At 35.3% G+C, this 16,952-nt stretch overlaps 1 protein-coding gene across 1 annotated transcript in view; it reads right to left on the bottom strand.

The window, feature by feature from the left end:
* The window catches only part of USH2A (usherin), a gene marked incomplete at its 3' end in the record, with an annotated part of 798,897 nt that overhangs the window by 185,420 nt on the left and 596,525 nt on the right, over positions 1-16,952 (bottom strand). Inside the window, exon 49 of the mRNA XM_081297837.1 lies at positions 13,406-13,574. Coding sequence (XP_081153963.1) covers positions 13,406-13,574 — 169 coding nt within the window. The remainder of the gene's footprint in view (positions 1-13,405; positions 13,575-16,952) is intronic.

Below are 16,952 nucleotides of genomic sequence, written 5' to 3'. Positions count from 1 at the left end.
TAATAATCATACTGAAGAGGCCAACTGATTGTCAGAATTACTACAAAGAATACCATTACCTTGGAGCTGCAAAATCTCAAAACATCTCTAAAACTTTTGTGTCAAGATATATAAATATGTATGTCTGCTCACACATACTCATTAGAGGTAAGGCTCTGTGATTTGTTTACCTTTCCTCTTATAAATGACCACATAGGTCTAGTGACATGGGTTACATGACATTAAAGAAAAAGAAGGCCTAAGAATACTTTTCTGTTTAGTATAATTTTTTTATAAGTGAAATAGACTTAGAAACTACCAATAGATAAATTTGTCTCGCCCATGACTATATCAAAGTAACCAAATAAAATACTTCTAATAGGAGGGTTACTTAATAAGTGGAGATAAAATCACTATGTTTCAATCAGCACATTCATAATTTGCTGGACCATGGCAGACATAGAATACTATTTCCCTTCACATGATATTCTAGGAAGTTTGGGATAAAAATAAGACAATCTTTGGCCTGATAACCTAAGATCAAAAATAGTCTAAATTTCAAATAGTCTAAATTTCAACAGTCAGCTTTATTTAGGTGTGAAGAGATTTCAAAAAGATTTAAAAAAAAACTCAAAAGATAGGAGAGTTTAGAATTCATTCCCTTTAACAATATCTTAGAAAAAGCTAACAAAACTTGGTGGATCTAAAAATCAATATATCACCCCCTTTTCTACTTCATGACCCAACTCTGGTGGGCCTCCCTCTTGGTCCTCAAACCTTGATTTCCTCCTTGTCCTAACTTTCCTCCTCCTTTCTCTCCTGCCCCTTCAACTGTTCTTTCTCTGTTCTTTCAACTTTTTTTTTTTCCATTTCCTCTACTGTCCCTTAAAACATATTACCCTCTCTGGGCAATATTCTTTCACTACATTTTATAAGGTACATGAGTTGAGGACCAATCTGGAAGATTGTATAACTTTAAACCATGGTTCAGATTAAACTTGTACAACACAAGTCAAGACTTGTCAAGTTTTTCCAAGAAAAGGCACAAGTTTACTAAGAAATGAGGATTGCCTAAGGTATGTATAGACCTGAACTTCATGTTCTCTATTAATTAATTCATCTCCTTGTTCTGGATATCCTACAACATGGTTAGTAGAAGCAAGAGGTGAATTGTTTACCAAAGCAGTGTAGGAAATATGGGATAGTACTCAACTATGTATACATAAATAAAGAGTATAAAAACAGGACAAGAAATCTCAGCAGCCATCCCTGAGGTCTTTCCTGTCCAAATTCATTGCACAAAAATTTGTTCTACTAGATAAAATGGATAAATTACCAGTAACACAAACCTCCCAAGACTGAATCACGAAGAAACAAAATATGAACAGTATGTATGTAACTGGTAATGAGATTTACTTAGTTACCAAAAATCTCTCTACAGAGAAAAACTCTGGTCCATATGGCTTCCATTATGAAATTATATCAAACATTTAAAGAAGAATAAAAACCACCAATCTTTCTCAAGCTCTTCCTAAAAATGGAAGAACAATGAACACTTCCTAACCCCTCTATGAAGGCTGCATTACTTTGATATTAAAATCAGATGAAGATACTACAAGAAAAGAAAACTGCAGACCAATATTCCTTATTGGTTATTACTTTGTTATTACTGAACAAAATAGTGGCAAACTGAATTTAATACATTATACAACATGTCCAACTAGGATTTATTCGTGGAATAAAAAATATGTCAACATATGAAAATCAATCAATATAACACACCATGATAAAAGGGCAAAGGAAAAAAAATCATGGTCATGGTATAAAAAAGGTATCTGATTAAATCCAACCCCTTTCATTATGAAAATACTGAAGAAAAACAGGGATAGAAGGAAACTACCTCAACACACTAAGGAGCCTATATATATCTACATAGATGTATATACCCTCAGATAACATCTTACTCAACGTGAAATACTGAAAGCTTTTCCTCTGAGATCAGAAAGAAGAGAATGCTGTTTTTCACTTCCATTCATCAAACCAATGGATATTAAACTAGAATAATGAGACAAGAGAAAGAAATAAGACATCTAAGTTGAACAGGAAGAGGCAAAACGACTTGTGCTCTCAGACAAAATGACTTTATATGTGGAAAACCTTAAAGAGTTCACAAGAGACCCCTGTTAGAACTAATAGTTGAATTCAGCAAAGTATATGAAATCAACACAAAAATCAGGTGTGTTTCTCTTATACCCTAAGAATTAACAATCTGAAAAAAAAACATTTACAATAATATTTTTTTAAAGAGAGAGAGAGAGAGAATTTTTTTAATATTTATTTTTTAGTTATCAGCAGACACAACATCTTTGTTTATATGTGGTGCTGAGGATCAAACCCGGACCACATGCATGCCAGGCGAGCGCACTACTGCTTGAGCCACATCCCCAGCCCAACAATAATATATTTTTAAAAAAACTACTTAATGAACTCAACCAAGTGAAGTTATGTATTAAAAACTACAAAATGTTGTTGAAAGAAATTAAGAAAGAATGAACTAAATGAAAGAGCATCCAATGTTCATGGATTGGATTGTAAGATTTGATATTGTTAAGGTTCCACTATTACCCAAATGATCTGCACATTCAATGCAAACCCTGTCAAAATCCTGATGCTTCTTTCAGAAATACAAAAGTCCATCCCAAAATTCACATGGAATCTCAAGGGATTCTAAATAGCTCTATCAATCTTGAAAAAGAAGAACAAAACTGTACATCTCCCACTTCTGATTTCAAAACTTAGTGCAAAGCTATTTTAAGCAAAACAGTTTGGTGTTGGTGTAAAGATGATATGTTAACCAATGAAAGAGAGAGCCTGGAAATAAACCCTCCAATGTACGGCCAAATCATTTTTCACAAGGGTGCCAAAATCATTGTCAAGGAAAGGATCTTTTGTTGTTGTTGTTTTGTTTTATTTGTTTGTTTGACAAACAGTTTTGGGAAAATTGATATTCCAATGTAAAAGAATGATGATGAATCCTGACCTTATACCACACACTACAAAAATGAACTCAAAATGGATCAAAGATGTAGACAAAATATATATATATATATATCCTTAGAATTTCTTCTAAAAAAAGGAAAAGCAGGACAGCTTCATTACACTGAATTTGGCTAAGCAATAAAAAAATAAAATGAATGACTTAACTTCATCAAAATTAAAAACTTTTATGTTATCAAAGAACAATACCAACAAAGTAAAAAGGCAACCTACAGAAGAAAATATTTGAAAATTTTATATCTGTTAAGAGATAGTCTTAGTCCATTTTCTGAACTACAACAAAATATCTGAGACTGTGCAATCTGTAAATGGGTTTATTTAGCTCATACTTCTGGAGGTTTGAGAACATAGCACCAACATCTGCTCAGCTTTGATAGGGGTCTCAGTAACTGGCCTTATGGTGGGAAGATGTGTGAGAGGGAGAGAATAGTCATATAGTGAGAGAGGAAGTGAGAATTTCAGAGACCAGGCTCAGATATTTTAAAACAATAGAGCTAGTTGGTTCTGGCTCTCCCAGGAGCTAATTAAAGTCCCATAAGAAATACATGAATTTCTCTGAAAGCAGTACTCAGAATGACCTAGTTACTTTCTACTATACCACACTTCTCAAAGCTCCCACCAGCTGCCCACCTCACCACAGTGAGGATCAAGTTTCCAGCAAATAAACCTGGGGGGACACACCCAAACCATATGCAAACTACAACAGGGATGAATATTCAGAATGTGAAAGAATTCCTACAACTCAGCAATGTAAAAACACCAACCCTATTTTAAAAATGAGTAAAAGACTTGGATAGATATTTTCCCAAAGAAGGTATAGAAATGGTCAGTAAGTACATAGAAAGATGTTCAATCTCACTAAGTCTAAGGGGAATGCAAATCAAAGTTACAGTGAAATACCAGTTCATACTCATTAGGGAAACTATTAACAAAATACAGAAAAGCAGTGTTGGCAAGGGTATGGAGCAATTGGAACCTTGTGTATTGCTGTTTAAAATATAAAATGGTGCCCCTACTGTGGAAGACAGTATGGCAGTTTCTCAAAAACTAAAAAAAAATAAAACATAAAAATGCCCTATGATCCAGAAATTCCAATTCTGGGGGTTTTAAAAGCAGGCATTTGAATAGATATTTGTACACTGATTTTCACTGTGGCTTTATTCATATTTGCTTAAAGTGGAAATGATTCAAATATCTGTTGATGGATAAATGGATAAAAAATAGTTGACATCTACATACGATGGAATATTTTTTCATACTTAAAAATGAATGAAACCTTGACATAAGCCACAATATGAAAAAATCTTGACAGTATTATGTTAAGTGAAAGAAGTCAATTTTAAAAAAGGACAAATAGGTGCTTATAATCATATGAGGTGCCAAGAGTTGACAAATTTATAGAGACAAACAATGGAATGGTGGTTGCCAGGTGTTGAGGGTAAAGATAAGTGGAGAGAGTGCTCGATAAATACAGTGTCAGTCTGGATACAGAAAAGAATTCCCATGATAGGTGGTGGTGATGGTTGTGCAACAATGTGAATATACTCAATGTCACTAAACTGAATCAAAAAATTGTTCACATGGCAAATTTTATGTCATTCATATTTTCTCACAATTAAAAAATTTGGTCTTATAAACGGAGAGACCCCTTAACTACTATCTTCCAAGAACACTCTAGTCTCATTATGGGTGAAGAAGATATTTCAACTTGCCAGAAAATAGATGACAGGATAGTAGACTGTCCCTGCTTCAGAAATTATAACTGCCTGCTTAGCACATGGAAGATGCAATGGCTCAGCAAAAGAAAACAAAAACGCAACAAATTCATAACTTCTCAGATTAAGCAATTAGATAAAGATGAGAACAAAGACACTTCTTTATCTAGCCCACACCAAAGTAAAAAAGTCAATACTAGTAGGAAAAGGGGTCCTAAAGAATATTTGCTCCGCTTTAGGTAGAAAGATAGAATGGAAAAAAGAGAAGGACAAACTCCATAAATGTAGCTGCTTTGGTCTAACCATAACTGACCTTGACCTAAGGAAGAAATTTGTATGTAATTGTAAAAATAGAAGGATTTGGAGCTTCTATCTCATGAATGAATTAATGCTGTTGTCTTAAGAGTGACTGGGTGCTGTGGGAATAGGTTATTGATAGAAGGGATGAGTTAAGACTAACTCCATCCCCCCTCCTTCAAATCTCTGCCATATGCATTCTTGCATCTGCCTTTTGCCATGGGATTATGCAATATGATGTTTCTTGCCAGATGCTGGTACCATGTCCTTGAACTTCCCAGTTTCCTGAACCATGAGCCAAATAAACTTCTATTGTTAATAATTACTTGGTCTGTGGTATTTTATTATAGCCACAGAAAACAGATAGTGACAATATGTAATTGATACTGGGAATACAACATCAAACATAAACCCTACTACTTTTTCATCATTCCTTCCTAGGTATAACCAAAATGCCTCAGTGGTAGGAACCTCAAATACCCCTAAGATTCTGCTTTTGTATTTCTTTGCTCTCTCTTAAGTCACTACACTTTTCTTGGTTTAATAATTCTACTCCAGTGCATCCACTGGGAGGAAATCCACTTTGTAAATGAGATGCCAGGATTAAATGTGGACCCAAAATCCCTTTTCTAAGAGTTACCTACAAATGCCAGGGGAAAAATCCCAGGTCAGTAATTTGATGATGGCACAGATTGATTATCTAAAATACCTGATGTCTTTTTGACCAAGATCCGAGATCTGGAATTTGTTTCCAAGAGCCTCTAGGTCAAAGACATTTCACATGTGGGATTCATAGAAAGACGAAACCCTTAAAAGTCTCTATCAATCGGGTTTTGCTCTTAAAACTGGCCTAAAAATCTACTTAAAAAAAAAGAAAGAAGAAGAAAAAAGGAAGCAATATAACCACGTAACCGTGATTCATTGTATGCACATAGTTCTGGAAAGGACTGGTCATCCCTGTTCTAGCCCTTGTAATACTCTGTTCATTTCATTAAAATGATAAATGACTTGTGTGCCACTTTGTACAAGATGGTGCTTCCTCACTTCCCTATAGTTCCCAATGGAGTACCATCCTATCTCCAATCCCCAAAGCATTTGCTTAATTCAGAGCAATGGACTAATGCTCAGCATCTCCTCTTGTACTCACTCTCACAGTATCTTTCTAAATATATTGGCATCTTTCATAGCCCAAGTATTCAGAGAAGCATCCCCTTCATTCTCACAATTATTAATTATACCTCTAGTGTGGTAAATAGAACATGACCTCCTAGAGATTTCCATTGTAACCCCTGGGGCCTGTGAATGTGTCATATTACATGCAAAGGGGAATTAAGAGAGCACATAGGAAATAAGTCTGATGATATGATGTGAGAACACCTGGATTTTCCATAGCTGGTATGGAAGATGGAAGAGGGCCATGAGCCAAAGGATGCGGGCAGCCCCAAGGAGGCAGAAAAGTCAAGGAGATGCATTCTCTCCTCCAACAGGGAATACAGTGCTGCTGACACCGTGATTTTTAGCTTAGTGAGATCCATTTTTAACTTTTGACCTTGAGAAATATGATGATAAATTTGTGATGTTTTCAGCAACTACATTTGTTGGAATTCAGTAATAACTAAAATGTCTTGGCGGTAATGGGAAACTAATACACGGAGAGATGTGTGATTTCATCTGTAAGATTCATTCCACTCAGACAAGATGTGGATGATCTTCTCTTATGTTTCCAGGATAGTCCAAAAGAATTGGTTCCATCTATTTTTCAATAGGGGTGCCAACAGAGGGGCACAAAGTCTCCAAACATCTATTTGTCAGAAAAAAGTATATTTTCAGGGCTTTGAGTCTACGCTGTAATGTCATGCAAAATGGCAGATCTCTTTTTCCTTAAAGGTTGGGAGGTATTCATAACTTTCCCAGGTCCCACTGCCAAAAGTTAAGTTAGAGGATTGCTTAATCTCAGAGAATTGGTAGGATGTTTGGTTTCACAGCATCTCAGTGGCCACTAGACATGCGATTCTTAGCTTTGGTGAAGCAGCTGCCCTTTTATGTGACCTGATGAAAGTAAACATTCCAGAGTCTTTGCTCTGGCAGGATTCATAGCAAACTATCTTTTGTCAATTGAGGGAGACTCGTCACCCCCTCACTCTTAAGCTCTCCAATTACTTTGAACCTTTCTTTCTATTTGTACATGAGAACTGGTAAGTTTGGAGATTCTAAATCACTGGCTCCAAGGATATAGGAAACATTAGTCTCCCATGAATATTACTAGGTTAAGCTACTCAATGAATGTCAAACAACTAAGAAGTGAAAGCCATGGGATATGAAGCCAGGCAATTTGACTCTAGAACCCATGTTCACTATTTATTTGCTATCAAACCACCAAAACCCTATAAAGAGATTTTTTTTTTATTAGAGCACAATGATGTAAAATATTACTCAAAATAAGAAGCCTAGTTTCTGACTAGGATATATTTTGTTTGTTTTTTAAAATAATGATTCTAATTGTAATTTTAGTAGAGATACATTTGTTTTGTTTCTGTTTTACCAACATGACAGAAAAATACATTAAATTACACATACAACATCAGCACATTACTATATGAAGAAATATAAGGACTCGATATAGTATTTAATCATGCAAATTCTAATCTTGACTAGCTGAATGACTAGGTCATGTATATATATCCCACTTTTCATACTCGTAAATGGAAATTGTATTCTAAGGCATACTGTTTTTTAAAAGTATCACCCAGTAAAATTGGCCATTTTGGATCTATACTTCTGTGAATTTTAACAGAGGAATGCAATTAGGATACAAAAGAGTTTCATCATTCCCCAGAAACACCCCAATGTTATCTTTTTATAGTCTCACTTTTCCCACCCATTATCCTTGACAATCACCAAGTGGTTCTCTGTAACTATAGAGGAAGAGCAGGAAGAAAAGATCAACATTAAACAGATACATTAGGTGGGAGGGAAAGGGAAAGAAAAGGGAAATTGCAAGGTAATGGAGGGAGACCCTCATTGTTATACAAAATTACACATAAGAGGTTGTGAGGGGAAAATAAACAAGGAGAGAAATGAATTACAGTAGATGGGGTAGAGAGAGAAGATGGGAGGGGAGGGGAGGGGGGATAGTAGAGGATAGGAAAGGTAGCAGAATACAACAGTTACTAATAGGGCATTATGTAAAAATGTGGATGTGTAACCGATATGATTCTGCAATCTGTATATGGGGTAAAATTGGGAGTTCATAACCAACTTGAATCTAATGTATGAAATATGATATGTCAAGAGTTTTGTAATGTTTTGAACAACCAATAAAAAAAAAATAAAGAGACTTAACTCACAAAAAAAAAAAAAAAAAAAAAAAAACCTTGTCTTTGAGTATGTCTTACAAATGGAATCTCAGAATTTGTAGCTTTTTGACACTGGTTTCTTTTACTCTGCATACTCCTTTTTTAGTATTTATCTAGATTTTGTTTCTTTTTAATGCTAGATAGAATTTCTTTGTACCACAGTTTGCCCATTTATTCCCTTTAGAACTTTTGAATGGTTCCTACTTCTGGGGCAATTATGAATAGAGCAGTCATATACATTGATGGGTAAGTCTTTGAGTAAACATGTTTTCATCTCTCTAAGATAAATACTCAGGAGGTAGTCTCAGTTTTCTCTCAAAATATGGATCTAAAATTCAGGAGATAGTAGACTTCATCCTTTGTCTTTGAAAGGATTCTATAACATGGTATCTTCTCTCTAAGAAGGGAACTTGTGAATATTTTTTCACAGTGGCTAATGAAGGAGGAATTTACTTGCTATAAACAGGAAATTACTATATTTGTCATATACATATTTACTTCCTCTGAGTAATAGAGTCTCCTGTTTGGTCTGAAATGTAGAATACAATCTTTCTTAAGTCTTCATATCCAAAGAAAACAATGTCCCTTACTAGCAAACTTTAACATAATATGTCATACAGTTCAGGTAAGATAGAAATTTAAGGATACAGAGAGAACACAGGGGTCTCTAAAGGAAAACTATTAAACTATAGAACAAATAACTCATTAGCAACTCAAATAACTCATGAGCTGGACCAATCAGCCTAAGTGACAGAAAAAGACCAGAAACCAAGAATACTAAATGGCCAATAAGTTACTTTATAACTTTTAAATTCCCTGTAAGTGTTCTTAAATGTAGAAATATAGGAAGATGGCAACAGAAAAAGGTCATTAACCCCATGAGATGAAGGGCCAAATTTGATTGGTTTATGACCTGATCAATTGTCCAACTGCCAGAGATGTTGATGTAAAGGGAAACCTACTACCAGACCAGACCACCTGATGGGAAGATACAATCTTGTTCAGTGTTTCCCAGTTAGGAGAGAGGCCCAGCCTCTTTGAATCATATATGTTCCAACTAATTTGTACTCTAATAAAAATTTAAGTCATGGCGGTACATCTCCCTCTCATGATAGACTGAATTCTGCTCTCAGAGTGTACACCTTCACCTTTCACTTTCTAATAAAGCTCCTTCTCTCTTTGCCAAAACCTGATGTGGTTAAATTATTTTCTGCAACATGGTCAAGAACCTAGAAGTTTTGAGTAGAGGTCTTCTCTGCCTCCAGAGAGACCTCCATAAACCCCCCACACTGTGACACAGGAGTGGAGGCAGGATCAGTTAATTGGACAGCACTTAGGACAATGATGGTCTTAGAGAAAACATAGTGTACACAACTAGACTGGGGAAAGCAACATCTATTTATTTATTAAAACGCTATTTTGCACAGACCAAATATTAATTGGTTTAGACCTTTTGTCCACATTTTCCTGAATCCCTCAGAATCTTATTCAGATACTGACAGAAGAAAATACTTCATAAAAGAGATGCAGATTATATTGATGAAAAATAAAACAGATTTTTTTTTTCCTTCAAAAAAGGGCTATTAGACATAAGATACAAGGATCAGTCACCTTCTCATTAACCTCTCAAAATGAATCTATTTCAGGCTAGGCTTGAAAATGTTTTCTCTCTAAAAGCCACCATGCAGTCTAACAGTTAATTGTTATTCTTATCAAAGAATGACCCACATTAACATTTGGTTGGGGTCATTAGCATATTTATAAAAAAAGTGGGGGGGGGGATGAACATTCTTTTCTCTGCTCCTCTTTGTTAGGGGTACTTTGGAGGAAAGTCCCGAAGAAAAAAGGAAGTAAATGTTAACCAATATTTCAGACTCATCTACAAATATCAGATTGCCTGTATCTAAGCCTTGAACTGAGAGACTAATGATTGGATTTTAATTACACTTAGATACAAGATGGTTTGGGGTCACTATGCTTTCCCTCTGCATGCAAACAGCCTTAAACTAGTTAACAAAGACCCTGGACTAAGGACAGAGGTCATGAAAGAATTTCTGAATTTAGGTACATTCAGATGAAAGATTGGGACTGAGCAGTGCCTTTGATTATTCCAGAAATTGCAATTCTCTTTCTCTTGACACCATGGTAGGCATTCTGAAACTGTGAAAAATGAACTACTCAAAAAGAATCCAAATGTGCGACATGCTCAATCATTTGGTAGGTATTAAAAAACGCTTTAGGTCTGGGTAAGCCTGTATACATATACACATCCAGACAATAGAGATTTCAATACTCTTTGTTTTAAAAATGAGTTATTAAAAAGTTTATATAATATCAATAAGAGACTATGGGTTTCCTCGGGTTTATTTCATTTTCAGAAAAAAATCTCATATTTTATTTTGAAATAGAACAAAAGTAGTTCTTAGTTCTAAATCTGACACTGCTAGGATTGAAAAAGGATCAGGCCAGTCTCTAGAGTCAAATACAGTGTAGATGCAACCAAGTAGAGCTCATTAATTTTCAGGGAAAGAAGATATTTTTCAGCATTTGAATGGTTTGTTGTAAATCATAACATCAAAAATTTTAGTGTGACTTGGAAAAACACAATTACTTAGTTACATGCTAGACATAGAGAAAAGCCTCATAAAGTCTACAGTTGTAAAGGATGGTAAGATCAGAACAGGAAATGTCTATCTCATTTCTGGACTTTTAAAATTTGTTGGAAAGGGAAGAATTATAGAGGAAAACTCCCTAAATTTAAGTGTTCAGAAAGAATAAAGCATTTGACAATATTTGACTAGTTGTTAGCAACCATGAACTACAAGATAATAATTATCAATTTTCTACAAAATCCTTATTCTATCAATGTATTTTCTTATTTAGAAAATCTGGTTAGAAGTTATCCAGGTCAGCAAATATTTTTGTTGGGTAATCAGAAACAACAGCACTACTAAAAAGACATATTTTTTCCTATGAATTGTAAAGGGAAATGATAACAAACTTGTAGAGTATTTAATTAACACAGTTTCCTGTTTTGCTGTAGTATTTAGCAAAAGAGAAATTGGACAAGACAATTTCACATACCTTGGGTGGATATATGAATAAATTTGTACCAAATACAAGGTTAACTGAAAAACCAATGTCTAAATTAACCAAATGTTTGGCTTGAATTTCACATTAAACTCCTAAGGCCTCCAAAAAACTTGGCTTTTTTTTTTTTCTATTCCTCCCAGATCCACTTTTTGTTCTTTAAGGAAGACATCAGTATTCAATTTTGGTGACGGCAAACTATCTGTTATTCTCAATGTCTTTTCTAGAATAAATAGAAACTGACAATGGTTTATTATTTATTAAACTAATGAAAAAGTTTTGAGGTCTAGAATAGCCCTTTAAAAAAATGTTAACACATTTTGGACAAAGAGACAGAGACAGCTCTCCTCCAAAGAGCATAGATTTTGGGGAGACAGGCCTGCATTTCCATTTCAACTCTCCCACTCCAATCCATCCCTATGAATCTGAATGTGTTACTAATATTCTCTAGACCTGCTTCTTGCTTGTAAACTGCATATAAAATACCCACTTACTAGAGTAATGAGTTATGACAATTATATTGGGTAGCATATGTAAAGCTTTTAAATACAGAGCATACCAGAGATTTCTTATTTTATGAATGACAGTTGTTAGTATCATTATTCCCAATTATGTTATTCTTGAAATTTGGAGGTAAATATTTAGTTTACTTGGCTGAAGCACTAAAAAGCGGGCGGGGAGAGGAGTTCCCTCCTAGTTGCTACCCTTTTCTGCTTTGTTCCTTACCCTGCCCAATCCAGAACAAGAAGATCCTGCCAGTGGACTAGAACTCTCAGAAAAATGGAATGTGCAATTTTAATCTAATCCAACTAGGAACAATGCATTTATGGTTCAGAATAGAAATGAATAAGTGAGGAACTGCTTCTTAGAGAGGGACAAGCAGAGATCCCCAGATTTGAAGATGAATTTATTGAGCCATGTGAGTTAAGGCACAAGCGCAGGGAGTAGACCAGATCTCCAGGTATAGTTCTTTAGGTTACCCTCTATGCAAGGCAGGCATTTTTTTAAAATATTTTTTTAGTTGTATATGGACACAATACCTTTATTTTACTTGTTTACTTTTTAAATGTGGTGCCAGGGATCGAACCCAGTGCCTCGTGCAGGCTAGGCAAGCACTCAACCACTGAGCCACAACCCTGGCTCCAAGGCAGACATTTTTAATGGTGAGTTCCTATACTTTCTAGAGAAAAGATGCTGCCCTTTTAAAAGACTGTTAACATACTTTTAAAGTTGTTTTTCTCTTTGTTTCAGCTAAGGCTCTTTGGAAAATCTTAAAAAGAATGAACCAAAATCATTGAGCATCACTATGACTTAATTCTTTTTAGATGACTTGAAGTAGACTTTGCTTATTACAATGCTAAATCCTCTGCCCAGAAGTGTTTGCATCTGCCATTTTTGTCTGAACATGTGATTATGATCACAGAACTGAGCATGCTCAGGAATATGTACATCACTATATATGATGATGAGTGTTCCCTATTTGGATATGTATTAATCTCCCTAATAAAGCTCTTACTTTCTTTGTTCTGGGAGAACACTGCTTTGCAATAATTTGCAAAAAACACTCCATTACTATAGTGGTTTAAGTAGTAACTGTCTTTCCATCTCTCCATTTCTTTATTTCCTGGTTTTGTTTATTGGCTTTATACCTTTCAAGAGGCAAACTCACTGCACTTGGCCACAGTGAATGACTGTATGCCTCTGGTGTTCTTTCTTTCTTTGGCTTTTACCTAGCCTAAATTATATTTCAATGAAGCTGAAAGAAGAAATGATGTCTAAAACAGGCCATTGGCTATGTGTCTGCAGTTCAAATTTTGTTGGAGAGGTATGTAAAATAGATGCTGCCACGAGTCATGTGTTAGTGTTTTCATGTTTCCCAAATTATTCAGTACACTCAGAAATGATGCTCACCTGGTAGAATTTTAGCATAATACCCAGAGCAGCACTGATGATTTGGTTGTATCTCCCGAATTCGGCCACCACAACAAACTCCCACTGAATTCAGAATGAATGGGATATAGTTTTCTTCACAACAGTGGTATCCAGGCTTGGGGTCATAGAGAACTCCATTACAACAAACCTGAAAGTTTCAAATCATTTTTAAAGAAATGTAAGTTTAATTAAGAGCATTCTATCTCATGTGATACAATTATTTTCTCATAAGGTCTTGATCTGAGATGATATCATGCATATTTCATAGGTTTAAAAAATGTATCTTCCAGCATCATTCAAATTCTATAAATAATGTTATCTGAGATACAGCACAGCTTTTTTTTAGCCTTCAACAATGCTTTATTTTCTACTATAATACTCTATAAATATGAACTATTTTTGTCCACCAGTGCTTCCAATGTAAAAAATTCTTTTGGTTTAATGAACACTTCCCCTCAAATGTATATTTTTATTTTAATGGTTGTTTAATTTGAAAACACAGTGTCTATGGAATCTATCTCTCATTGATCCTTCTTTTTTTCTCTTAATAATTTGAATTTTTCTTAAACTGTATATGGTCCCTAACTTATGAACCCAATTTTCATGAGGTCTACTGTCTATGTGTCTGTCTATCTCATAGGCGACCACATATAAAAAAGAAAATTTTAAAAGCATGCAATGGAGGAAGGATAGCATCTTCAACAAATGGTGCTGGGAAAACTGGAAATCCATTTGCATCAAAATGAAACTGAATCCCTTTCTCTCCCATGCACAAAAGTTAACTCAAAATGGATCAAGGAGCTCGATATTAAATCAGAGACACGGCGTCTGACAGAAGAAAAAGTCGGCTATGATCTACATACTGTGGGGTCAGGCTCCAAATTCCTCAATAGGACACCCATAGCGCAAGAGTTAACAACCAGAATCAACAAATGGGACTTACTCAAACTAAAAAGTTTTCTCTCAACAAAAGAAACAATAAGAGAGATAAACAGGGAGCCTACATCCTGGGAACAAATCTTTACCCCACACACTTCAGATAGAGCCCTAATATCCAGAGTATACAAAGAACTCAAAAAATTAGATAATAAGATAACAAATAACCCAATCAACAAATGGGCCAAGGACCTGAACAGACACTTCTCAGAGGAGGACATACAATCAATCAACAAGTACATGAAAAAATGCTCAGCATCGCTAGCAGTCAGAGAAATGCAAATCAAAACCACCCTAAGATACCATCTCACTCCAGTAAGATTGGCAGCCATTAAGAAGTCCAACAACAACAAGTGCTGGCGAGGATGCGGGGAAATGGGTACACTTGTTCATTGTTGGTGGGACTGCAAAATGGTGCAGCCAATTTGGAAAGCAGTATGGAGATTTCTTGGAAATCTGGGAATGGAACCACCATTTGACCCAGCTATTCCCCTTCTCGGTCTATTCCCTAACGACCTAACAAGAGCATGCTACAGGGACACTGCTATATTGATGTTCATAGCAGCACAATTCACGATAGCAAGATTGTGGAACCAACCTAGAAGACCTTCAATAGATGAATGGATTAAAAAAATGTGGCATTTATACACAATGGAGTATTACTCTGCATTAAGAAATGACAAAATCATAGAATTTGGAGGGAAATGGATGGCATTAGAGCAGATTATGCTAAGTGAAGCTAGCCAATCCTTAAAAAACAAATGTCAAATGTCTTCTTTGATATAAGGGGAGTAACCAAGGACAGGGTAGAGACGAAGAGCTGGAGAAGAAGATTAACATTAAACAGGGATGATAGGCAGGAGGGAAAGGGAGAGTTAAGGGAAATTGCATGGAATTGGAAGGTGAGCCTCAGGGTTATACACAATTACATATAAGAGGAAAGGAGGAGTAGGAGAAAAATTATATAAGTGGAAGAAACGATTTATAGTAGAGGGGATGGAGAGAGAGAAGGGGAGGGGAGGGGAGGGGAGGGGAGTGGGGACAATGGAGAATGGGATAGACAGCAGAATACATCAGTCACTAGAAAGGCAATTTGTAAATCAATGGAAATGTAACTGATGTGACACAGCAATCTGTATACGGGGTAAAAATGGGAGTTCATAACCCACTTGAATCAATCTGTGAAATATGGTATATTAAGAACTATGTAATGTTTTGAACAACCAACAATAAAATAATTTTAAAAAAATTTAAAAAAATTTAAAAAAATAAAAAAAATAAAATAAAAAAGAAAATTTATATGAAAATTAATTTTGAAAAGCTACCCTTATTTTTCAAAAGTTATCTAAAAGCAAAGAAATTGGGCTCGATTCCAAAGTCCACCCCTGTGATTTCTCAGGTAGCCTGGCTACTAACTCAACTGTAATGAACTTTTTGTGCTTTAATTGTTAGCAATGAGGATTCAAAATTAGTATAATTCTAAGAATAAATTGGGCAGTTCTTTCCTTCAATTCATATGAAAGGTAAATTTTGAAATCAGGTCATATTTGTAGGAGCTAACTGAAAAATCTCTCTTGTGTTTGAGGTTTAGATAGGCTGGTTAGGGTGAAGCAGCATATCATCTCTGCCTTGTTTTATGACATTGTTTGATTTTAAAGCATTTAGTAAAATGTCATTCACATATAGTGTGTTTCTGGACACTTCAACATATCTGGTCTTCTCTTTTATCAGCTTACCCAGTACTTCTCACTCTCTTTTGAAATAATTTCTCAAGAATTTATTTAGTGATGAGCCATTAGGACTGGCTGATTTTCGACCTTTCATTATCAATGTCATTCTCATCTTCCTTTCTCCAAGAGAAATATGCCTTTCTTTTCACCCACTCTGGCTTCCAACACTGATGGGGTCCCAAAAGAACATTTTAAAGGAAATTTTTCTCTTGGGAGGTTTCCCAATAAACAAAGTGTTTCCTAAACCTAATCCAGTCTTCATTTTATTGACTCTGAAGGTATGAATGGGAATTTCAATAATCGGAACTGATTTGCATGTGGTTAATTTTCAAATAGGTTTCTTTTCCTTGATCTATGGTTTCCAAATGAATTTTGTGATCCAATTATTCTCTAAGTGTGGTTCCTGGACCAGCCATAGAGGGAATTACCTGGGAATGTATAAGAAATACAAATTCTCACAGTCCACCCCAGACCTACTGAACAGAATCTCTGGGAGTAGAATCTATTGTCTGGGTTATAACAATCCCTTCAGGGCTGATGCACTGAGATTGGAGAACCACAATTTGTAATCATGTGTAATCACGTGGGGGGAGCTTGAATAAGTATTTTAGGTACCCCTGATGTTGTAGTGATTTAGCCAGAGGATCTTAGACTCACAGTAAAAGTCTCTTTTCTACTTCTTTGTATCTTCTCATTTTAGGAAATAGATAGTTGTACCTAAGCCCAAGTTAAAACTTACAAATAAGATTTTTCTTTTGGAAATTATATAAACTTACTCCTTCTCTTTTGCTGACAATACCTATGTTGCCTCTTAAATCCTTAAAATGAAGACTTCCTATGAATCATCATTATGAATTGCA

The sequence above is a fragment of the Spermophilus citellus genome (assembly GCF_964194105.1).
Source record: "Spermophilus citellus genome assembly, chromosome: 6".
In the NCBI taxonomy this organism is placed as follows: Eukaryota; Metazoa; Chordata; class Mammalia; order Rodentia; family Sciuridae; genus Spermophilus; species Spermophilus citellus.
The sequence above is the reverse complement of the archived record's forward strand: the minus strand, read 5'-3'. Positions and strand labels throughout refer to the sequence as shown.